The following is a 25,728-nucleotide window of genomic DNA, read 5'->3' as shown; positions in this document are numbered from 1 at the left end:
CTTTGCAGATTTAATTAATTTCATTTATTGCTTAAACTATTTCTTGATTTTAAGAAGTTAATTTACCTTCTGTTCCTTTGCTTTGATATTTTTTCAACAATTATTTGATATTTGGTTCTTTGCTGCTATGGCTTTTGTTTTCATAGTTCTTAACGTATGTTGTGTGTATGTCAGCCTTTTAATTTATTACCAGGGTATGAGGAGGACTGTTTGATTAAAAAATTGGATCTTTTCAGACTATTCCAAGTGCTCTGTGGCCACACTTTTTTGTCCTTTTATTTCGCCTTCTGAAAAAGCTCCTACATGCCTGATAACTACATGACTTAGTGATTTAAAAATCCCAAAACTTCTGGAGCATTGGATTAAAAAGAAAAAAAAAAGTCGCCTTAACTGTTACAAAGTTGATCATTATTATTATAGCTTTCTTCTTAAAATTATTAGCTTAGTAACTTTCAAAATGACTCAGAGAAGCATGTTGGTTTTCACTGACACAATATTGATCATTTAATTTGTGAGGCATGTTTTTTTTTGTTTTTTTTTAGTAACTTTCAGTTGTTTCAAAATTAATAGAAACCAAAGATTGTTTCGTGTGTTTCCTTGTATAAAAATGAAGTCTCCCAATGAATTTTCCTGATTTGAGGGGGGGAAAGTTTTAGCATTTTTTAAAAATTGTACTATTCTCTCATAAAATAGCTGATTAGTAGACTTGATTTGGCTATGCCATATGTTAAATCATGTACTACAAAATTAACTATATACAGTACAAATCTGAAAATATTTGCTATCTGCACACCATTGTGTTGAGAAGGAACAATTTATTTTGCCCTTCAAGGTCGCTCTGGATGGACCAAGAACCAAGTTGACATGAGACAGATTAACAGGAGACAATAACATTTCATGGTGTACATTTGGCAGTTCACATAGCCATGGAGTTCCAAAGACAGTTGAGCAACATGATGCCTCTTTGAGCTAAGGAGAGGGTGGGAATCTGAGGATACAAAGGGGAGAAAGACTGTTAGCAGGAAGGTAAGAAGAGATGTTTAAAAAAACAAGAGTTGCCTTATTATATAGATAAATTTCTTAGGTAAAGAGGAATCTATGTTAGTAGCTCTCTTTCTAGTACAAATAGGCAGTTGAGGGAGAGGTAAAGAGCTTTTCCTGAATGTGCTGGGTTTTGATTGCTTTTAGTTCAAAATGATGTCCATGCCAAATTGACCCATATTGGTGTGGCCTACCCTGGGCCCCTACAATTACAAAGAGATTGTGTGATGTTTCAGAGTTATATTTTGGGCAGTTAATTAGATTTTAGATGAGTGTTAACCTTTTCATGGCGGTTTCTTTTGGTAGCTGCTCTTATAAAGTAATATAACATCATTTAGGTCATTTTTGAGGAAAATTTGTTAAATTTTTGGTATGTTTTTACAAGTCAAAAACCAAACTCATCTTCTGTAGTTTTGCATGGAAGAACGCACACTAAATAAATCCAAGCCAATTAATATATACCTGTGCCTTGAGAGGATAAATGGAAGTTGGCTTCCCTTTTGGTGGCAATACAAAATTTGACCACAGTTTTGGAAAGCAATTTGATGACATATTACAGACCATGAACATTCTTATAACCTTTGACTTTATCAGTTCTACCCTCAGTTGTGGTTAAAGGAATTAAGTTACAGGGATTTTCATTGCAGTATACTGGAAAAGCAATAATAACAAGACAGTGTGATTTTTCAATAATGAAAGATTGCTGATCGATCTATCATGGCCACTAGCTCAGGAAATGAATGGGTGAGTCCTGGTGCACTGCCTCAGCCAACTGCTCCATCCCAGGAGATTCCTGAGGGGGCTGGACAAATTGGAACCATAGCTCCTGGCTGCATTTGCCAACACTGTTGCTGAACAAACTTGTTGCAAGAGAAGCCAATAACTCAAGAGATAAGGGTTTGGAAAAAAGAAAGGGAGAAATTTCAGGGGCCAGCAGCCATTGGAGGTGGCAGGTTCAAGCCTTAACAACCTACCTCTCTGCTGGCAAGATGGATACCTGGAGTTTTATAGGGAAAGTTTGTGGTGGGGGGTGGTCCATGAAAGAAAGCAAGCAGAGAGCTCATGATCACAGGTGGAATTCAGTATGTGTTTAGCCCATGATCATGGTCTGAGAAGGGGATGTGTAGGGTATGGTCTTCTAGACACTCATTTACTATTCGAGCCTTTCTGGTCTGGCAGTTGGAATGTTCAGTCATTGCAAAATGTCTTCGTCAATGCCTCAAGAAAGTGCAGTAAGAAATAAGCACAATACGTTTTAGTTAGAGTGTGAGTTAAGCAGTCTTGTCTATTTCTGGTTTTAACCATTGGCGTCTGTAGTTTAGTAAGAGGGCTCATTGACAGAATTGGCTAAGACATTGTGACATATTAACTTAATAGACTATTAATGAGGATTATGGGGCACCTGGGTGGCTCAGTTGGTTGGGCGTCTGACTTCGGCTCAGGTCATGATCTCACAGCTTTTGAGTTCGAGCTCTGCATTGAGCTCTGTGCTGACAGCTCAGAGCCTGAAGCCTGCTTTGGATTCTGTCTCCGTCTCGCTCTGTCCCTCCCCCGCTTACACTCTGCCTGTCTCTCAAAAATAAATAAGCATTAATTTTTTTTAAATAGACTACTAATAAGGATTAAAACAAATATGAAAACTAGGTCAAAAGAATCAATGCAAAATAACTGTATTATTATAACTATGTAAAGTGGAATTGTATATGGATATTTATTGGTAGGTAAAACAGTTAAGAAAACGGTTGCTAGGGTGTTAAGCATATGGATATATTTTTATAAATTTCTCTTTAATATTATTAAGTGTTTACCAGTATCGTTAAAATCTTAAGTATCCTGAAGGAATCATCTTCTCTGTCCCTCTTTGGTCAGATATTTTCTGATACTCTTTCACCTTTAAAATTTGATTAAATTTTTTTTATTTAATCCTTCCAAACAGTGCTATTACATAGCTTCTGTGATACAGTTTTTAAAGGAGGAAATGAACATAGAGTTTAAGCAACTCGTCAGTACTGCATAGGTAGTAAATGGTGGTCCTTAGGTTCCTCCAGATTTATCTGAATCCTACTTGCTTTGTCTTAACCAATATTGTATTTTCCATTGTGATTATTTAGTTATTTCTGCCACGCATCACCCCTACCATGGGTGCACAAATTGTAAACTTATTTAGGAATAAAATTTTGTCTTTATATCCCCTGCAGCCTCTGGCATGGATAACTTGCCATAATAGGATCTTTCAGTTTGAGTTGAAATAAAGTAAATTATATCTTATTCTTTCAGTTTCATAAATGTCGTAGGCTTACCAGTATGTGTTTTCATACTTAACACAACCCATTTAACATATTTTACTCAGTGTTTTTGATGTGTACAACAAATGGGACATTCAGCCCTTGTTTTTAAAAAGCTACATTTTTCTCTCCTCCAAACTTGAAGCAGCTTATGGACTCTAATTACAAAACCCTTTGTTGTATTTTGATTACTAACTCGTTTTTCAAGGAAGATGGGAGATTTTCTGTATCTTAACACCAGCTTCCCATTACTTATTCACTCCGTTCTTTTTAAAAAGTTCAATATTACATTTTATGAGAATAGAGATGATGTCTGTACTGTTTTGAGCATTATGTCTAGTAACTAATACATAGTAGGTGCCAAAAAATACGTTGAGTAAATGAGATATATTCTTTTTATTGTCTAAGGTAAGCACTTTATATTTAGTCCTCATTTTACTTCCTTTAGTTAATTTTATAGATGGTGAATGAAAAGAAGTTTATTTGCCCAAAGTTGTGATTTGGTATTCTTCTAACCCAGTTTGACTCCGCCCTTTGCTTTTAACCATTGCTCCTGTTCACAAAGAGCTAGGAGTAATGAAAATAGTTAGGGATTGATACTCATGTGTAATTCTTAGTTTGATTACGTGCTACATGATTTTCAGAGTCATTTGCGTGTCACTGTTTCTATCTTAGCATTTTATTTAAAACTGAACTTTTGGTTCCGTGATAGCCTTGCCCAGTATACAGAATGTAATGTTGCATTCCAATACTTGTTTCATTACCTGGTTGGATTCCCACATCAATGTGTTGCTTTAACAGACAAACAAAAGTCAGTTCTACTAGCACACCTCTAATGTATTTTTACAGTTTTTATTTGTATCTGAATTTTGATGACCACTGACTTTTTAGAAGTGCTTAAAGTTCTTCCATGATAAGTAAATACCTATAGTTATGCTGTCAACTCTTTATATTGTTCAAACTATAAAATTTATTTTGTAAACTATCCTTCATTATTTATGAGACCACTTAGTGAGTTTCTTGTGCAAAGTATCTGTAGGGTACTTGAAAGGAAGTTTTTATTACAGATTTTTTTTTAACATCTTTCATGGTAGAAGTAGAATATAAATGCAGTCTTCAAATTTAGATCAGTTTTAGCCCTAGAATAAATTTAAATACATAATTGGTAACTAAAAGCTTGCAGTAGAACAAGTTTCTATAAGCAGTATTTGTACTTAATGTTCCAGCATGTGCTCTATTAAAACTTTTCAACATTGATCCATACATGCAATTTATTGACCTTATTACCCAGAAACCTGGTTAAAATTTTGGCTCTTCTGGATGTGCTGGGAGATCTGTCAAAAATTCACCAAAGTGGTGAAAACCTTTTTCATTTATTTCTCTTTATGACAAGTGTAAACTATTAAGGTTAAGTGGGTGGGGCAACTGGAAGTAATTACTAAGGCCAGTGGCATTTTTGTGGTTTAATAAAGGCAGAAGCTAATTATTCAGTTTTTATTTAAGTGAAATGGTGCCAGAAAGGAGGTTCCTGCAGAGCAGCTGCACTCCTTCAGTGTTACCCTAATTTACCAAAGACACAACTGTCACAAACAAAACTTTTAAACTTGATATATAACCACAAAAGTAAGGAGGCTTTTGTTTGGAGTGCATGCAGAAGAACTCCTTTATACAAATCAACCGGCAGATGACGGACAATGATGAAAATTTGATTCTTTGAAGTCATAATAGTCATTGAAATGTGTGAAATTCTGGTATTGAAAAGAGAGCGACCAGCAAGACTCTAAATCCTGGGTGGTTGCAAGAAGCTTGCTGGGAGGTTTTTCTGCATTTTGACACCAACTTCCCATTGCTTGTTCCCTGCTTCCTTTGTTAAAAAAAAAAAAAAAAAAGTTGAATTCACACAACATAAATGGGGACAGTTGATAACCGAATCATACAGTTTTTATATGGAAAACAAATATTTTATAATGGAAATTGGTATTTGAAAGAATAAAGTTCATTTACATCTACTGGCATATACTTCCTTAATGATTTTTTAAATTCCTCTTCCGTTTAAGTAGACTTGTGAGATAGAAGGTCAGCTGTAAGCTCTTCCAGAATTTAAGACTGTGGAGGAGATGGTGCTGAAAGAGAGGAACTTTGGAATTGTGAGGTGCATCTTTTCAGGAGCAAATATTTATCTGAATGCCCTTCGGTCTATGAATCATTAGTCACGTTTCTTAAGATCGCATTATGGTACATATGATGGGTGTTTGTGAAATTTTATTAAGATAGTAACATTATTTAATAATTGGAATACAGGTTTTATGCTTGACTCAACTGTTTAAAAATTAAAAGTTTTAAAACTCAGAAAATTAGTGTATATTATCTAAAGGATAACTTGAGTTATGAGAATGTATACATAATTATTAGCTAGTGAGTGTTGAGTTTCTTTAGGTAAAAACTTGAAGGCTTCTCATCCAATGTGATGTAGCTTTTTTGTAGTCATAGAAAATTATGAATTGTTATTTATAAATACGTATTTTGCCAATAAAACGAGAAATCTATTAAAGGCAATATTGACATCAGCAAAGTGTTTGGATAAGTAGGGTTTTCTTTTTAGAAAACCACCGGTGATCCAATATTGCAATACAGAAATAGAAATCTAGACATAATGTCTTTAGTTCAATGTAGTTTAGTTTGCAGATGTTTTATTTATTTATTTTGAGGGAGAGCAAAGAATTCAAGACACAAGTAAAGATTTCAACATAGTGCTTCATAGTTCTTTTCAAGTATTACATTGTTTTAATGGAATCTTGGAGTGGGAGCTTTTAGCCCATTGAAATGTGGCTTAAAGGACAGGTTCTTCTGTCACTAGCTGAAGCCGTGTGGATGAAATGATAACAATAGTGTCGTAATGCATTTTAAAAGTGTGAGAAATCAGTTTGTCTAGACTGAGAGTGTGCCTACAGGGACTAGGAATTTTAGAGCTTCTGTGCCCTTTAGGTGTCAAGTATGTGAGAGATGCCAAGCCTTTTCATTCTCGGTCTTTGGCAGCAGCTCAACTCTGCTGCGGCACCTTACATGTCTTCTGCAGGCAAGAGCAGGGACTTTGTCAGAACAACTTGGGCTTCAAAATTCAGAAACTTTTTTGTGCCAATGCCAACTTTAAATTGGGGGATGAGATCAATTAAAAAAATGTCATACTTGGAGAAGCTATGGAAGCACTGGTAGTTGTTCAAAATAGAAAGAGCTCCGTAACATTTTAGCCACTTAAAGAGATTTTCCATCCTAAAAAATCATTCTGTCCCCTTCTATTTTAATAGTACAAATCAAGAAATGCTGTTTCTTTTTTTAAAAAGTTTTATTTTCTATTACTTTGTCATATATATACATCACAATGTAGAAGGTAAAGAAAAAGTAAATCTGTTCCCTGTAATCTCATCTTCCTGAGCTAAATGGTATTATAAGTGTTTAATGTCTCCTTTCCTGTAAGTCGCAAAGAGTAGCTAACTTATAGTTCTATTTTTTATGAACTTTTATGGAGGGTTTGCTGTGGAATTTGGAAATGGTGCCTCGCCCTGTAATTTTGTAACACACTTATATTGTTTATTTATATACCACTTAAGCTCTAGCTGAGGAAATAGGACTTTAATATAAAGATATGTGATATTAAATAATAATATGACAGATTACAAGTGTTATAGTGAATTCAAAAGAAATAAGCATTGAGGACTTCCCAGGAGTCTCTTTTAAGCTCTTGAGTAGAGAAATATGCTTCAGAAAGTGAACAAATGTCATAAAACATGAAATTTCTTTGAAATTGAACTTGACGATTAAAAATTACCAATTAAAACTTACATTCATACATTTAGAAATTATGAACCAATTGCATTTATTTTATTTAAGAAACTTTTTAAATGTAGGCACATACTAGAAGTGTGTATTTGTGTAAATATTTATATGGATTATTTTGATAGTTTCTCCAAACAGACAAGCTGTGACAAAGTAACCACACCTACTTATTGGTGCAGGTGGAAAGGTATTGTGTTAAGCAGAAGATTGGTTGCCAGCTAAAATAACTTTAAACAGTGTTTTCTTAATCTGTGAGTAGGAAGACTAGTGAAGTCAGAAATGCGCTTAGTATTTTCCCAGTATATGTTGCCGCACTAAGTGTTGACAGTAATTATTTGGTCCATAGCATTGTTTAGAGTGGAACTATAAATTAACATTAGTCTTCTTTAGGGGATATGTTACAATGAAATAGAAATTCACAAAATTTTCTAGTTTTCACAAGTTTGGTGATTTTTTTAATGTTAACTCTGTTGTTTTTAACCAGTTTTTAAAAATTTAGTAAGTGAACCATGGTTTTAAAATGCTTCATTTTTAAGAATATGATTAACCCTGATATGATCTTACTTTGATCAAATATTCTACCATTACTGAAAGGAGACTTAAACTCTGAATTACTTTATTATTTTGTGTCCAGACTGCTACTATGTTTGATAAATATGTCTAATCTGGGGCATCAAAATTACAGACATTTATCACTTTGAGCATTTGTTAAAATTATTTAAAAAAAAAAAAGAGAATCAAGAAAGTTACCATTGTTTTCATATCACATTTCTGCAAAAACTGTGTAACTTTTATGGCTTACCTTTGCAGAATAAATTTGGTGTGGGTTCTTTTCAGTAGATTTCACTAAAAGGAGATAAATCAAAATGCTAATTAAAGTTTATAATTGATTTTATTTAACAAAAGGTTTAGGCCTTCCCCTGAAGGAAATGACTTCTTGTAAGCAGTTTGACACAGAAACCACTGATAATAGATTTTTTTCCTATTTAAAAGTAACTTTTTATATGCCCTTACTTTTTAAAAAATATATATATTTTGAGAGAGAGCACACGTGTGTGGGAGGCACAGAGAGAGAAGAGGACAGAGGATCTGAAGCGGTTTCTGTGCTGACAGCAGCAAGCCAGATGCAGGGCTTGAACTCACAAACCAAACTGAGATCTTGACTTGAGCTGAGGTCTGAGGTCGGATGCCTAACTAATTGAGCCACTGAAATGCCCCTCCCCCTAATTTTAATATCCATTCACATTCTTTCTCTGCTTACTAGTTACACCTGCTCATGAAATAAGAGTCTATAGGCTCTTCTACCAGCAAACTCTTCAGAAATTATCAATGCTTTATTGGACAAAAGGGACCTAATTTTTTTTTTCATGAACCCTTTCCCACTGTACCTTAACACTCCTCCCAGTATACCTTTTCCAGATATCAAAATAGCAGTTTATATGGTAAAAGCAGAGTAGTGAAGTCAGAAAGCTAAAAACCCCAGTTTATAAGTCTGAATAGAATTGCATGAACATAAAAAGCAGCAAAAGTACATCAGAGTATATGTGAGCTGTTAGAAATGTGTTTGCTTCTTTTTCTGTAGGATATCACTACTTTAACTGGCGTTCCCGTAGAGCATATCAAAACTAGAAAAGTCAGGATCTTTGTTCCTGCTCGCAATAACATGCAGTCTGGAGTAAACAACACAAAGAAATGGAAGATGGAGTTTGATACCAGGGAGCGATGGGAAAATCCTTTGATGGGTTGGGCATCAACGTGAGTACTTTGGTTTAATTTGAATATTGTTTCTGCTTTTTCTGTGTGGGTTTTCCTTGTAAATGTGTTAAATTGTAAATCCAATATGTTGACAATACTTTTTGAGACCATTTGTGTAGGTATAATGTTAAGTGATAGACCTATATATTGTATTTACATGAATATGTATTTAATGGTCATGTAAGGGTGGCCCAGCACTAAAATCATAGAAACAGTCTTTTCAGAGAACTATTTACTGGATAAAAATGGCTGACGCTAAGCATTGTTAGCATGGCCCCAAGCTGTTTAAGACACACTGTGTGAATAGTGTTAATAATTTAGTGACACTTTTGTTTACATATAAATTATTTTTTGTTGTTGTTTGTAAGGAGAAGAGTGAGTTTAGAAATTAGATATTATGGGGTGCTTGGGTGGCTCAGTCGGTTAAGCGTCTGACTCCTGGTTTCAGCTCAGTTCATGATTTCATGGTTAGTGAGCTTAGACCCCTAGTCAGGTTCTGTGCTAACAGTGCAGAGCCTGCTTGGGATTCTGTTTCATTCCCTCCACCACTTGCACATGCTCTCTCTCAAAATAAATAAATAGATTTTTTTTTAAAAAAAGAAAGAAATTAGGGGCACCTGGGTGGCTCAGTCGGTTAAGAGTGTAATTTTGGCTCAGGTCATGATTTCACAGTTCATGAGTTGGAGCCCATGTCGGGCTCTGTGCTGACAGTTCAGAGCCTGGAGCCTGCTTAAGATTCTGTGTCTCCCTCTGTCTCTGCCCCTTCCCTGCTCATGCTCTGTCTCTCTCTCAAAAATAAGCATTAATGAAAAAAAAAGAAATTAGCTATTTTGAGGGAAACTTGCAGGTTCCTGATATTTTGTGATTAACAAATTTATAGTGCATTGGAATAAAGTGGTTGTAAATTCAGTGGCACCAATGAAGTCAGTAACCTAAATCTCTGTGGTGGAATAAAACTCAAATGTTAAATGGCAGGACTGCCTCTAATTGAATAAAAGCTGCTGTTTGTTGCTGCTACTAGAGAAAACAGCCAGATAAGCTAGAAAATTGTCAATCTTATTGAGACTCCTAGAGCATTTTATGTGTCCAGTCTTTAGTTGAAGGTGGTTATCAGTTTAAATTATGTCTAACTGTAAAAAAGTCTGATATTTAACATCTTTTCTTACAATGTACCTGGGGGAGTTTTTGTTAAAAATGTCTGCCATGTGCAGTTTAAATACAATTATATTTTATTTGACATGATGATATATAGGTAGTTTTTTAGGTGTCTGTACTCAGTGTTTTAAATGCTGTGATTACTCTTTAAGTCACATGAGATTTTAATGTTTTCCTCTATTTGCAAGATTCATCCATTGCACTATTTATTAATGGTATTTGTGTAGTTTTATTAATAAATTTAAAGATCAAATAGGCTTTATTCAGTGATATATGAATCAGGTAGCATCCCATCTAGCTAATAGAAAGGAACTCTAAAGAACTATACAAAATGGAAGACTTTTTTTTTTTTTTCTTAAGATTTTATTTTTAAGTAATCTCGCTGCATCCAGCGTGGGACTTGAACTCAAAACCCTGAGATCAGGAGTCACATAGTCTACCAACTGAGCCATCCAGGCACCCCCAAAATGGGAGGCTTTAATTGGCAGAATGGTCAGAGATAGGGAAAGTATGGATTACCTCTTCTCTGCGGACAGAAGGGGGTCTGGTCTATTGGGTGGATTACCTCACTATTGCTGATGGGGAAATTCTAGAATTGACTAGTTTAAGGTTACATTTCTGGGAGAGGTTGAAATTACAGTTAGGTATGCAGTCTTGCTTTGTTGATGTGAGGCTTAGTGCAAATGACTCCATTTTGAGCCTATTTTGATTTTTTAAAAAATTAAATCAGACTCTCAGCATAACTGAGAGATAACATCAAAATTAAAGGCATTAGCATCACTCCCAGCTACCACTTTGAAGTTCTCCCAGCTTTTTCTTTTTTTAAATGTTTATTTATTTTGAGAGAAAGAGAGAGCAGGAGCCAGGGAGGGGCATAGAGGCAGAGAGAGAATCCCAAGCAGGCTCCACACTGTTAGTTCAGAGTCTGACTTGGGGCTCGATCTCACAAACCAAGAGATCATCACCTGAGCTGAAATCAAGAGTCTGATGCTTAACTGACTGAAACACCCAGGTGCCCCTCTCACAGCTTTTGTTAATCCTTTGGGTGGTATTCACAGGTCTTAGTGTCTGTGACAGACCACAGCTTCAGGTTCTTAATTTTTTTTTTTTTAATTTTTTTAAGTTGATTTATTTTGAGAGAGACAGAGAGAGAGCAAGCGGGGTAGGGGGAGAAAGAGAGACAGAGAGAGAATCCCAAGCAGGCTCTGCACTGTCAACGCAGAGCCCAATGCGGGGCTTGAACTCATGAACCATGAGGTCTTGACCTGAGCTGAAGTCGGATGCTCAACCAGCTGAGCCACCCAGGTGCCCCCGGTTCTTAATTTTTTTTAAGTTGGTTATTCTTTTTGTTTTTTTGGTTTTTGTTTTTAATTTATTTTATGTTTATTTATTTTTAAGAGTAAGAACATGAGCTGGGGATGGGCAGAGAGAGAGGGAGACACAGAATCTGAAGCAGGCTTTAGGCTCTGAGCTGTCAGCACAGAGCTCGATGTGGGGCTCAAACTCATGGAACATGAGATCATGACCTGAGCCGAAGTTGGACACTTAACTGACTGAGCCACCCAGGTGCCCCCTTTTGGTTCCTTTCAGTCTTAGGAAGATCATTTGCTTGTTGGGTAGAGGATAGGAACATGCATTTAAAGTCTTTGAGAGAATACATCATGCCAGGAAAGATTAGTATGATTATAATAAACAAGACAATTCCCTGTGTTTGGATGGGACTTTAGAACCATGGTCTCCAAGATGCAAACCAATCAAAATCAATTCAGTCAAAGACTCCATGGAAAGAGTCAACCGTTTTATGCCAAGTGGCTTTCTAGGTGATCTTATGTAACTAGTTTCAGCTTCCCCAGAAGTAATCCACAGCAGGTGGTATTGACCAGGGAATTAGAGCCCTGCCTGCCAAAGGAAGTGAATCCTGAATGCCTCCCAGTAATTCTCATTTTAATCTGTGGCTCCAGACTGGAAAGTGACAGCCATGGAAGCCAGTTATATTTTAATGGCCTGTAGACTACACAGGCAGTTTTATTCTGGTTACCCTTTCCTTGTATTCCTTTCTTTTTCTTTTATTTTTTTAACATTTATTTTTGACAAAGAGACAGAGCATGAGTGGGGGAGGGGCAGAGAGAGAGAGAGAGACAGAATCTGAAGCAGGCTCCAGGCTCTGAGCTGTCAGCACAGAGCCCGATGCGGGACTCGAACTCACAGACCGCGAGATCATGACCTGAGCCAAAGTTGGATGCTCAAACGACTGAGCCACCCAGGCACCCCGGTATTCCTTTCTTTATAGAGAACCTAGATGCAAAGTTCCCCAAGTTTTGAGGTTATTAACTAAAGACAGGGAAATGGACCAAGGGCTCTCTAATATATAGACCAGAGTTTTTGTGACAAGAAGAGAGGATTTTAGCTAACGTATGAAGTATTGATCTGGGATCTTGGGAGGAAGTAATCTACATCATTGTCACCTACTTCTCTTCTTCAATCTGATTTGAAGGTTTCCAGCTTTTGCACATTATTAGATATTAGGCAAAGCCTTTTTCAGCTGTGAAATATGTGCCTGAGATTCTAGTCCTTGAAGTTCGGCTCCATCTAGGTGGTGAGGAGGAACGAGTAGAGCCCTTTCTGAGGAGATTCAAAGGCAGTCTTTGTTCTCAGTGATTCCAAGTGTGAGGGAAAATGGAAAATATTAATTTGGAGAGTTGTAGTCAGATAATTGATGAAACTAGAAAAATTTAGGATCCAGTCTAGTTTATAGGAATACAACAAAACCTCAAAAATAGTTCATAGGGCTAGGATCCAGCATTTAAAAAGGTACAAACATTATCTTATGCTCTACAATTAATTCCATTTTTTTAAAAACCAAAGATAAACACAGTAAAACTAATCAGCAGTAAACTTGGCCTGATTGTTTACATAAGTGCAGTGAGAATAGTGACTTACCATATGAGCTTTTTTTGAACACTGCTTTGCTGAAACCTTTCATAAGGAATCTCGAACTGTGAAAAGCTTCCAAGGGACTGGCCATCAGATTTTACCTGCAAAATCATTCCTATCAAAGCCTTGGTAGGGGAGCCTGGGTGGCTCAGTCAGTTAAGCATCCGACCGGCTCAGGTCATGATCTTGCAGTTTGTGAGTTCAAGTCCTGTGTCGGGCTCTGAGCTGAAAGCTCAGAGTCTGGAGCCTGCTTTGGATTCTGTGTCTCCCTCTCTCTCTCTTCCCTCCCCCGCTCATATCTATCTCTCTCTCTTTCAAAATCATAAATACACATTAAAATTTTAAAAAAGGCCTTGGTGATATAGCCAGTGTTTCCAATTGTGTCTTGTTATAAGGAGAACAGATTTTTAAAAATTTTTTATAGTGTTTATTTTTGAGAGAAAGCCAGGGAGGGACAGAGAGGTGGGGAGACAGAGTATCCAAAGCAGGCTCCATGCTGACAGCACAGAGCCCAGTGTGGGGCTCATACTCACAAACTGTGAGATCATGACCTGAGCCAAAATCTGACGTTTAACATATTGAACCACCTAGGTGCCCCAAGGACTTTTATTGAAGTTGTGTAAATAACTAGCTATATTGCTATGAAAAGAATACTTCAGAGTTTCATCTTTGTTTACAAAGGTATACTTAACCAAATTGTTGTAAATCATTAATAGCTTAAGAGAAAAAGTTTGCAAAGTCTGGAAAAACAAAACATTAAAGAACCAGCAGTATTTCAGATAAGAAGTTCTATAAATTATAATTTTTATCAGTCCACTCAGTGCCATGTTACTAATCCTTTATTTTTTTTTAAGTAGGCTCTACACCCAATGTGGAGCTCAAATTCACAACCCCAAGATCAAGGGGTTGCATGCTCTGACTGAGCCAGCCAGCACCCACCATGTTATTAATTCTTGAATCCATTTTTTTCTAATAGTTCTGGAAATTCCTACCCAGTTTAGTTTTATGATCTTAGTTATGAGAAACCTGTACTTGTCAGGGCGCCTGGCTGGCTCAGTTGGTACAGCATACGATTCTGGATCCCAGGGTTGTAAGTTTGAGCCCCACATTGGGTATAGAAATTACTTAAAAAGATAAAAATCTTTAAAAAAAGAAACCCGTACTTGTCAAAATCCTTTCCATGAATCTCCTTGAAAATGGTAGCACTTTCTTAGGAACACTGAAGCATCAGAGTAAAACAACGTATCTCTAAATGGAATTGACAAGGAAATTTGGTTATTGTGCTACACAACATTTTAAGAGAAGTAGAATTATGAATGATAACATTACACCAGGACATCAGATTTCTAGAAATTTTAGAAAACTTATAGTACATACCTATATAAATTACATAAAGAAGGCTTAATATTATTTTATCTGACATGGCTTCTCCTGTCACTTAACATATCAAATAAGCCTAACTAGTTTAACATCTCCCTTTTTATAAGAAGAGAATACAAATCTTTTGCAATTTTTTGGGACCCTCTAGAAAAATCCTAAAGTTAGTTCAAGGTCAAAAATACTTCATTTGGAGTTTGAATTTTGGAAAGTTGATAAAAAATATCAAAGGTTAAAAAACACTTGGTCAAGTTGGATCGTAGGTTAGTGTGAAATAATACTTAGTTATCCAGTTAACCATAGGGACAATTAAAGACTCTGAGAGCAAATACAAAACGTTAAATTAGGGGGCACCTGACTGGCTCAGTTGGTAGAACGTGACTCTTGATCTCAGGGTTCATGCCCCATGTTGCGGCATGGAGCCTACTTTAAAAAAAAGTTAAATTATTGTAAAACAATAAGCTTAACTTTTTAAATAGGGAAGTAATTAAATTTAAGTAACTAAAGGTGTGATAAACAAAAACAACATGAAACACAGGAAATTATTTTGACAAGACAAAATCTTTGATTTCTAGGCAGATTAGTCAAAACGGTAAAGGAATAATAATTTTTTTTACTATCTCTTATCAAAAGCAGACCAACAGTCCAAGAAAATTTTGTCCTTTTAACAGAGAGAAAAATCACATTCTAATTTCTTACTAGCTTACTTGTTCACTTAAATTTATTCTAATCTTAGCCAGTCTTGACCATGCCTAATACTCGTGTCCAAAGATTCTTTTTCTTCCACAAACCTTAGTGGCTTTAATTACATATGTTAGAATTTTTAACCCTAAAAACCTTTAAAAAAATTATGTAGGCTCCATGTCCAATGTGGGACTTGAACTCATGACTCTGAGATCAAGAGTTGAATTCTCTACTGACTGAGCCAGCCAGGTACCCCTAAAACTCTTAATTTTTAATGAAAATAAGGAAGTAAACAAATGGTTATGAACTGTCTCTTACACTAGCATTCTGTAGATTGGCAGACATAATTTTGTTATATCTGGGAACACATGTTTTCTCATAGTAAATTTCTCAGGCACAAAACATGTTTACTAATACATCCAAATACCTTGAGTTCCTCTATAAAAGGAAGGTAAAGTAGATAAACCTATATTCAGTAATTAAATGTTTCAGTATTTTATCTTATTTGCAAATGATCTAGATATGTAATGATTCTCCATCATTTAACTTAGCAAAACTTTAAGGTTTCGGGTTACCAAAAAGATTTGGGAAACTTAAAAAATCTCATCTAAAAATCTTTATCCTGCTTACATCTCTGTAATTCACTCGTTCTTAAAAATTTTGTTTAGATCACTTCTGAAATTTCATCATCCCAAGTTATTTTTCTTGCTGATAAGTTTTGTAACAGATAATGTGAATGTGGACTAGTAAACCCAAGTTAATAAAAGTTGTATGTCTGCATTGTATTCACTATTGATAATTCTAAAGACATGCCTATTTTAATTAAGCCAACAAACTTAAATTGGCTTTGATACTGAATATTTTCACAGATCACATGAGTCTGAAAAGCATTTGAGTTTCTATTGTATAGCTGAGAATTTTAGGAATGCCTTAATTTATAGAGGTGCTTAATTTTCTTCAAGCCAATTAAATACAACTCTTTTACAAATTAATTTTACCAATACCATTAAGAGATTTAAAAAAACCCACGTATCTGTAACACATATATTTCGACACATAGACATACAGACAGATGTAAATGTAGAACTTCTAACTTCTATTTTAAAATTACTTGCACGGGGGTACCTGGGTGGCTCAGTCAGTCAAGCATCCGACTCTTGATTTCATCTCAGCTCATGATCTTACAGTTCCTGAGATTTAGCTCTGTGTCTGTCTCTGCACTGAGCATGGCACCTGCTTGGGATTCTCTGTTTACCTCTCTCTCTCAAATAAATAAACTTCGAAGAAAAATAAATTACGGCCATCAATCAGGTACAGTAATACACAACTCATTAGTTATAAAAGAAGTTGGATCTAAGTTGTTTTTCTGGTAGATGGTATAGGTTAAGGTTACTTGTTCAGATGGCTAAAACTTCTTACTTTTCTGGAGGAGACATCTACTTCACTGAGTTGATGTTCACAGATTTACATAGGACCTGTAAATCTTCATAGATTTTGAAGACACATTTTTTCCATTGTCCTGTTTGATTACAAATGAAACATCAACACTTGGGCCATGGTTTGATTGTGGACCCCTAGTGGGGGGGGTGTGATGTGGGGGACCCAGGTGTTATTTTAGGTGCCTGGCCTTGGAGTTATTATATCTCTATGGCCAGTATCTTGGCAGACTTTTGTTTGTGGTCTTGTTTCAAAGTTCCTTCAAAGTGCTCAGCTATGGTCACAGGTTCAGTCAGTCAATTGTCTCCATCCTGTTTTGTGTTTATCAATTCACTAATCTCAGGAGATACTCCACTGACAAATAGAGCAGCTAGAGCAAGTTGGGTGACCTTATTCTTATTCTGGAGCCCCAGAATGCTGTAGGAAGAAAGCTTCCAAGTGGACTTAAAGTCTGCAACAGGTTTGTCTTTGTTTTGTTTGCATGTTTGAATAATATACAAATAATAAATAAAATATATATGTTTGAAGGAGGGGGACACTAGGAATGGCTTTTAAAGATTGGTTGCTGTTCTGTGAACCTTTTCTAGTCCAGGAGGGGACCAGATTGAAGGTTAAGGATCTTGGATATCATCCTTGGGGTTATACCATCTTGCTTCCTGCATCCATTTTTGGGCTTTACCAGGTCCCACCAACATGTGCACAAGAGGACAAGATCTGGCAACCTGGCTCTAATAACTTCTTCAGAAAACTTTTGGGGATCATCCTTGGGTTTAGGAAATTCTTTTAACTATGGTTTTAATTTAGTCTTTGACCAAGGAGTGAAAGAGAGTCACCCCACAACCTCAGGTGTTTTTATTGTAAAAGATAAGCTTTTAATAGTCTCTTCAGAGTGGAAAGGCAGTTCAGATACAGGATTTAGTAGAGTGTTGAGTACTCAGGGAAAGGAAGATTTGAGGCGAGCAGTAGGAGTTTTATTGTCTTTTTTTTTTTTTTTTTTTAAGTACCTCTTGTGTCTTTAATTTTTCATTAGTCTTTTGCTTCATTTTTTTAATGAAGCATTTTTGGAATCTTGATGCGTTTTGGAAGCTTCTGAATACCAATTAAAATAGATATCTCATTCTGTTTGTTCAGTTTAGGAACCCTTGTTTTCAAGTACATTTCTTAAATGAATGATCTCATCTAATTGGAACGTTCCCCATAATGGCCATTGTAATTAATTCTAGGTTGTCTCTAATAACATTTTGACAATCTTGTAGATATTTATAGCTTCTGAGACAAAATATGCAGGTGTGTCAGAAGGTGGCATGCTTAACTTTTTAGAATTTAAGGATCCCTTCCCTTTTGTTGTTATTCTAGCTAAGCCTTTGGGTCTCTCAGAACCAAACTGAAAGGGATACTTATACTTGTAAGGGATGTGCTGCTGCATTGGGGGTTTTATGGTGTTTTGCAGTATACCTCATTGCACAGAAATGTTCTTGAGGTTGACAGTGACTTAGTGTCAATCTAATCCATTCTGTAGCCGACTTATACTAACATGGGGATCTCTGAGTTAGGTGGTGATTGCTCTAACAGCTTTTAAGTGCCTAACATGTTCCCACCAATTTTTGCAGCTTTTTGGCTTCCATCATCCCTATTAACATTAACCTTTACACAAAACAAGACAATCAAACATGTATACCTTACTATATTGGCAATAACCGAGATAGTACTGTGCTCTGGCCATGATAGTCCTGTGTGCACCGCCAGTAATTTCTATCATGAAACCTTGGACTGGGGAAAGGATTGAACTAGCAGACACCAACAAATGGGGACTGGAGGCTCCACATCAGTGGGAAACTGCAACTGCCATTAACAGTTCCCCGATAGGTCTTGGGACAGAATTAAGGACCCTGGGGTTTCAGACAGTTAAACCAGAATTGTGGCCTGAACTACCAGCAGCTCCCATGGAACTTACTGGTAAGCCAATTAGATTTGGAGCTTGACGCAAAGAGAGCAGAGATCAGAATCAGGAACTTACCTATGACTCTTAGAAATGGTGGAAAAAAGGGTGCCTGAGTGGCTCAGTCGTTAAGCATCTGATTTGGGCTCAGGTCATGATCTCACAGTTCATGAGTTCAAGTCCCACATTGGGTGAGCTTGAGCCCCACTTGGGGTGAGCTGTGCTTCTCTCTCTCTGCCCCTTACTTCCACCCTCTATCTCAAAAAAAAAAAAAAAAAAAAAGTGAAAAAGACCAAGAATTCAAAAGGATTCGTGGGTACCGCCCCTGTTTCTCATTGTCCCTAAATGCCATCAGAAGTTTGCTTCATATCCCATAGCTGCCACCAAATCTGTTAAAAACAAAATTCAACTGAGTAAATTTAAAGATCAAATTGGCTTTTATTCAGTTATTCATGAATCCAGCAGCATTCCATCTAGCAAATACAAAGAAGCTTCAAAATGCTGTGCAAAATATAGGAGGCAAGGATAAGGAAACAGCAGATTTCCTCATCTCTCTGATTGTTATTCCAGGTTGACTATTTTAAGATTACATTCTTGAGAGAGACTGAAATTGCAATTAGGTATGAAGTTTTGATTTGCTAAACACAAATGACTCCATTTTGGGCCTGCTATCTTTTATAACAGTTTTCAATTGGGGGTTATTATAATACTTAAAATGAAGATTCTTATACATATCTCTTGGTGAACCTTTGACTTCATATTAATATGCTGATTGACCCCTGATAAATGAATTTCTATTCAGTATCATTCTTTAATTCTCTATCCTTATGCCTATTCAGTTAATGACACTGGTTATGAGATAAGTTTTGTTTTAGCAGACAGTGCAGTGACTGATAGATTACCTTGAATTTATGGAGGATATATGTTTTGCTTTGTTAGGGTGGGTATGTTTCAATTTTACTCTGGTCTTAGCCCTAGAACACAGTGTTAGAAAATAAAAAGGCATGGCTCTTTTGAGGTTTTGTTGGAAAGTATGAAGTACTTACCAAGTCCTTCTAAGTCTGTGGGACTCCAGACTTAGTCTTCCCTGTAGCAAGTAAACAGCAGTTGAAACCTCTGCTTAGTTGTTTCAGCCTTCTCAGTTGTTGAGAGTCTTGCCCATTTGTGTGCAGTTCAGAATTTCCCTCCTCTTCAGATTCCTCCTTTTTACTGTTTCTTCCCCTAACTTGCCAGCAGCTCTGGCAATCCTAAACACTCTCTCCAGATTCCTTGTGCTAATAAGACTGTGGCTTTCTGCTTGACTTCTTGATGGTCCTAGCTATCTAGACCAGAGAGTACCTTTAAGGAAAAAACAGTATCAACTTATCTAAACCATTGTGTTTCCCTTCTTTCCAAGGTTCAATTCTTCATTTTCTTTCCTGCTTTTGGTCACTCTGTTCCCTTCAAACAGTTGGTTTTTCATTTTGTTCTGTCCATAGTTTATAATTATGTAATTGTTAGGCAGGTAAGTCTGATTTTAATGACAGGTAAATCTGCCATTATCCAAATTGGAACCTCAGTAATTGGGAATTGAGCAAATAAAGTTTAAAAATAGAAGTACAGGGGCGCCTGAGTGGCTCAGTCAGTTAAGCATCCGAATTCAGCTCAGGTCATGCTCTCACAATTTGTGGGTTCAAGCCCGCATTCAAGCCTGCTTGGGATTCTCTTTCCCTCTTTCTGTCTCAAAAAATAAAATAAATATAGAAGTACAGATTATATTTGGTAAAGATTAAAAAGATTATTTATAGATGGAGGAGGGTAAACTGTAAAAGACTTCATGTAAAAGATTGGTATTCATTGAAGACCGTGAGAGATGGTTGGGGTGGACTTTGATATGCTGATGTGTTCTGGTCTCCCTCTGTATTTCTAGTGGAAGGAACAGATTCAGCTGGTGGGAACGTATAGGTTGCCTTCAGAGGAACACTTAGCAATCTGTTTGAACAGTTTGTTACTTTCAAGGGAAATAATTAAAAAGAAGACTGGAAAGTGTGGGTTTTGATCATATTGTAGAAGGGCTTGAATGCCAAAGTGTAGGAGATTTTGAAATTAATTTGGTAGACAGTGGGAACTATTTTAAGTTTTAAAGTTGGACGATGAGTTTGAGAATTGAACTTTAGGCAAATTTGGCAACAAGATGAAGGGTAGATTGGAGTCAGGAAAGGAGGCAGAAAAATTAGTTAGGAAAGAATAGGAAGTTTGAGGAAGGAGAAAGGGTGACTGGTGGTGTGACTGGTGGTGGCAACATACTTAGAGAAGAATTGCACAACATAGGAGACAGAGACGGAAAAGGATGGAAACTGATACAAGTTGTTACTGTTAACCTATGTGTGTAATTCTTCATAAATAAAGTGAGCAGAAGAATAAAAGCTGTACCACCTTTGCAGAAAGGAGAGCTCCTGGCTCCTGAGTTTTTCCTACAGTTTTTTTTGTTTCCTGTTCTCAGCTAAGCTGACATGAATGACAACACTCACCAAATTACTGGATCATATTTATGTTGACCATTTATTTTTAATAGAGGATTTTTTTTTTTTAATGTTTATTTGAGAGAGAGAGAGAGAGGCAGAGAGAAGGAGACAAGAGAATCTGAAGCAGGCTCTAGGCTCTGAGTTGTCAGCACAGAGCCCAATGTGGGGGGCTCAAACCCCCCAGCAGTGAGATCATGACTTAAGCCAAAGTCGGGTGCTCAACTGACTGAGCCACCCACACACCCCAGGACAATTCTATTTTTTAAAAGTTTATCTTGTGAGAGAGTGAGCGGGGAAGAATCTCAAGCAGGCTCTGCACTGTCAGTGTAGAGCCTGTCATGGGGCTCAAACTCACAAACCATGAGATCATGACCTGAGCTGAAATTAGAGTCAGACGCTTAACTGACTAAGCTACCCAGGCACCCTTTGTTGACCCTTTTGTTCTCAGTATAGTTTCTCTAAACTATCAACTGAGAAATCATATGTGCTTTGAAGAGGAGGGATCGATATAATATTATTATTCATTATTGGTGCTAATACAGCTCACTAACATGAAGTTCTTTTGCTTACAAGGTGGGGGAAGTGGTATGGTAAGAATACATATCATAGGATCTCATAAGGAGCCCCAGAACAGTAACCATAGTGGATGACTGCAACTTCAGCAGCAATTTGTGAATCTTCATTTCATTGAGGGCTCCTTCCCATATATTCTCTTCAGTGTATATCTCATACCTTCCCACTATCCATATTACTTCCTAAATCTTATTTTTTACTTCCATATTTTTAAAGTATATTTATTTATTTTTAGAGAGAGAGACATTGGGCATGCACATAAGAGGGGAAGAGGGAGGGAGGGAGAAAGAGAGAATCCCAAGCAGGCTCTATGCTTCCAGAGCACAATGTGAGTCTCGATCCCACGAACCAAGAAACCATGATCTGAGCCAAGATCAAGAGTCAGATGCTCAAATGGCTGAGCTACCCAGGTGCCCGTTCCACATTTCTACACGATGTTTCACGGAATGCTATATTCACCATTGAGAGATTCATAATAAACATTTGTAGCAAACAGTGTTCTGCCTTTTTATAAATGTACTAATAAAACTGATATTTCTGAAGTTATATGTATGGCAGCTTGTGAAGAGTCTGTGTAGATTTGTAAATATTACCCTTTCTTAGATTGAGGAACTCGATTAGATGTCAATTCTTGGAGCTTTATTTTGTCATGTGGCCATATGCTTATTGCCCATAATGATAGAAGGTTCATTAGAAGAGTGGGTGTTGTTGCCATCTATTGGGGGGGGGGGGGGGAGTAATGATAGTAGTACTTGCACTCACCAGTAATTTTCTTGGTAATAAATTTATAAGGTCAGTTTGAGTTTGAGAATTCTCTTGTTTTTTTTTTTAATTCATTTCTACTCTTTTTTGAAGAGTTGAATAAATGATTTTATTAAGGAGTAAAAAAATTGCTGAATGTCTTTGCAGTTACTAATTTTTTTTAATGTTTTATTTATATTTGAGAGAGAGAGAGAGAGTGCAAGTGGGGAAGGACAGAGAGAGAAGGAGGCATAAAATATGATGCAGACTCCAGGCTCTGAGCTGTCAGCACAGAGCCCAAGAGGGGCCTCAAACCCATGAAGCATGAGATCATGACCTGAGCCAAAGTCAAACGCTTAACCGACTGAGCCACCCAGGCACCCCTGCAGTTACAAATTTTTTAATTTGACAATACATGTTAGAAAATCTCAGTTTAACACAGGAAAAGATGACATTCAAAGAGTTAAGTTTTAAAGAGACTGTTTGAAACAAGGTATTTATACTTATCTCATACAGCAGCTGTTTATTTTCTAAATGTTTTAGTTGATTTTACATATATATTTTAAAATATATATTTAATGTTAAATCCTGGAAAAAAATGGTCTCTTACAGGGCTGATCCCTTGTCCAACATGGTTCTGACCTTCAGTACTAAAGAAGATGCAGCTGCCTTTGCAGAAAAAAATGGTATGTTTAGGTTATATTTGTTTTGCTTTGACAAATAAAATGAAAGTAAGATTTTATGTTCTTGACCTTAATCAAAATCAGTCACGAATACAGAATTTGAGTTGAAAGAAATCTTGTAGTAGGTCTGTCTAATCCCGTGGTTTTTAGATTTTTTACACCATCAAAACACCTCCCCCATGTAAAAAAATCTAAAATAGAATGCCCACATAACACATAAAAGCCAAACTTCCCCTAATTTGAAATAGAAGCAGGGAGAAAAACTATTTCTCCTACTCCTACCTTGTTTATGGCTCCCTCTGCAGAATTACTGACATTTGGTTTTTGAACTCATTGAACATCTCATAAGATAGCCTGTTCCAGTCGATACCTCTGTTTATTATTTTCTTTATTACTTTGAGCCAAAATCTCAAATCTGTAATTCTGCCTAATAGCTCTTCCCTTATTTGAAAAATAGTTATCATTACCTTATTCTCTATAAAATTTCATGTAAGCCTAAATGTTTGCCACTTTTCTAGATATGGTGGGGATAGTACCAAGCATAATCTGAACTCTAATATTAGATTAATGCAGCCTAAGACCGTATTAGTTTTTGAGGTAGCCACCTAAAATTTCTTTATGTTGATATTGCTATCAATGAAAATGCCAATTCTTTTCTCCTCATTTTCTATTAAGCCATGCAACATGGTGGTCAGTCATGGGAGTCAGTCCAGTCTGAATTCTGATCCTTGTTATGCTACTCTGAAGCTATATGATTTTGGATTAATTTCATAATGGACTTAACGTTTTCTCATGGTTGAAGTCATGGTACTTAAGTCATAGTGTACCTAGTCCAGTACCTTTTACCTAATAGTTACTTTGAATCTATTAGTTCTCACCCTTACCTCTCTCCATCTGATATTTCTGTTTGTCTCCTTTGGATTTAAAAGCACTACTATATATTTGTACCTAATGCATTCTTTTGTTCCAGTTGGTCAAACTCAGTTGGTCAAACTGAATTTGAATCTAAACTATCTATTTGAATGAGATCGTGTCTATTTAAGTATATTGTTACTATAACGCAGTAGATCAATGTAAAAGATTATTAGTGTTCTGTAACATATTTGACATATATTATTATCTAAAATATTCACTTTACCCTTAGTATTATGTAGCTTATGAGTAAGAGTGTGAAGCCAAACTGCCTGGCCTTTGGATCCATGTTGGTCTCCTATTATTTGTATGTCTTGTGCTTCCATTTTCTCCTATGTACAGTGGGAATTGAGGATTGCCTTCATTAATAGAAGTGCTTAGAACATAGTTAAGTTATAATTGTACATAAGTTTATCTTAGACTTTGTAGTAGGCTTTTTAAAACTTAAAAAAAAAAAATTTGTAAATGAAGCTCCTTATTAACATGTTCTTGGCAATTTCCAAATTTCTTAATTACATAATTATTCTCATGGTGGTCATAGTCTTTAAGATATTATTTTGATTTAAATTAAATTGCTTTTTAATTAAACTGTAATATAGCTTATCAAAAGCAGTTCTATTAATGTTTTCCATCTTTGCAGCCTACCATATTTCATGTCTGACACCTTCAAAATTATTCATTTGAGATCTGTAATGTGAGTTTAATAACAGGAAATCTAATTAAATTGTTAAATCTCTGGTTAATGTCTAAGTGGTCACCAGGACTGCATGACTACAGTTGTCATGTGAATTGCAGGTGTGAACTAGCTGCTGCTGTTGAAATCAGGTGCTTTCCCACTTTGATTTCTACCTCCCTGGGAAAGAAAACTGAGGAACATTATCAAAGTCAGTAAACAGTGTTAACTTGAAAAAGTTTAATGGAGAGTATCTTATAATACTGTAGACTAATAGTGGGTCAGGAATTTTAACCTACAAGGTAGTAGGAATTCTATCTGTCTTAGTCACTGCTTTGTCCTCAGCACCTAGCACAAAACCTATATAATGGACATGTGATATGTGGTAAAATTAATTGACTTTCTAAAATACATCTTTCTACTCATCTGAGAGAGTTCTCACTAATTATTACACCCTTGAATTCACTGTAGTACTTGTGATCTGTCTCATTTATTGAACATTCAGCATTATATATCATGTAAAGAGATTTTATGTATATAAAGTCCTGTTTCTCTAGGTATTGAGGCAACAAATCATTGAAACGGTACAGAATCCCAAATTACCCACATCTTACCCATTCTGATTTGCCTCTCCTGGGTGGGTGGATAATGGTGGAGACATACAAATGGATCCCCTCTCCCCCCACACCTAACATCATTCCATTGTGAACTAATGCTGGTGAAGGTTGGGTGAACCAATGTTCTGGTTAGTAACAACATTAAGAAGAAATGGTTTAGAAGCACTAATATGTAAAGACTATTGGATTAAGAGGCTGGTAATTAGGATTCTCATTCCATAACTGTCAGCTTCACAGGAGATCTTGAGCAAGTCATGTTTCACTATACTTTTGATAAACATGTATCTTCATCTTTGAAATGAGAAGTTGGATGGGTAATGCACAAAGACTATAGACATAAGGTTATGTGTCTTTACTTTTTAGCCCAGTACCTTATTCATTATATGCTCTAGGGGGAAAATGTGTTTTTGTTGATACAAATAAACAAAAAAAAACCTGGCAAAGTGTATCCTATTAAATGTTTGCCTTTTGGGCGTATCTAGAAATAGGAGGTTAGTTTATATACTCAGGGACTATTCCAAAAATGAACAACCTATACCCTTCATCCCATTCTTAGTTTTGTTTCCCTTACTTTTAAATGGTTC

At 36.2% G+C, this 25,728-nt stretch overlaps 1 protein-coding gene and 1 long non-coding RNA gene across 3 annotated transcripts in view; one reads left to right on the top strand and one right to left on the bottom strand.

The window, feature by feature from the left end:
* The window catches only part of NDUFS4 (NADH:ubiquinone oxidoreductase subunit S4), a 112,450-nt gene that overhangs the window by 68,085 nt on the left and 18,637 nt on the right, over window positions 1–25,728 (top strand). For both annotated transcript variants that reach the window (XM_042950070.1, XM_042950080.1), the window contains exons 3-4: window positions 8,743–8,915; window positions 22,872–22,945. In XM_042950070.1, the coding sequence (XP_042806004.1) occupies window positions 8,743–8,915; window positions 22,872–22,945 (247 nt within the window). The remainder of the gene's footprint in view (window positions 1–8,742; window positions 8,916–22,871; window positions 22,946–25,728) is intronic.
* LOC122226601 lies at window positions 799–25,480 on the bottom strand. Its single transcript, XR_006205698.1, has 5 exons — window positions 25,142–25,480; window positions 14,168–14,252; window positions 13,011–13,105; window positions 7,963–8,006; window positions 799–988 (listed from the first exon to the last, which is right to left on the bottom strand). It is a non-coding gene; the product is annotated as an uncharacterized LOC122226601 (long non-coding RNA).

Source organism: Panthera leo, chromosome A1, assembly GCF_018350215.1.
Source record: "Panthera leo isolate Ple1 chromosome A1, P.leo_Ple1_pat1.1, whole genome shotgun sequence".
NCBI lineage: Eukaryota > Metazoa > Chordata > Mammalia > Carnivora > Felidae > Panthera > Panthera leo.
This window is presented reverse-complemented; position numbering and strand designations above follow the sequence as displayed.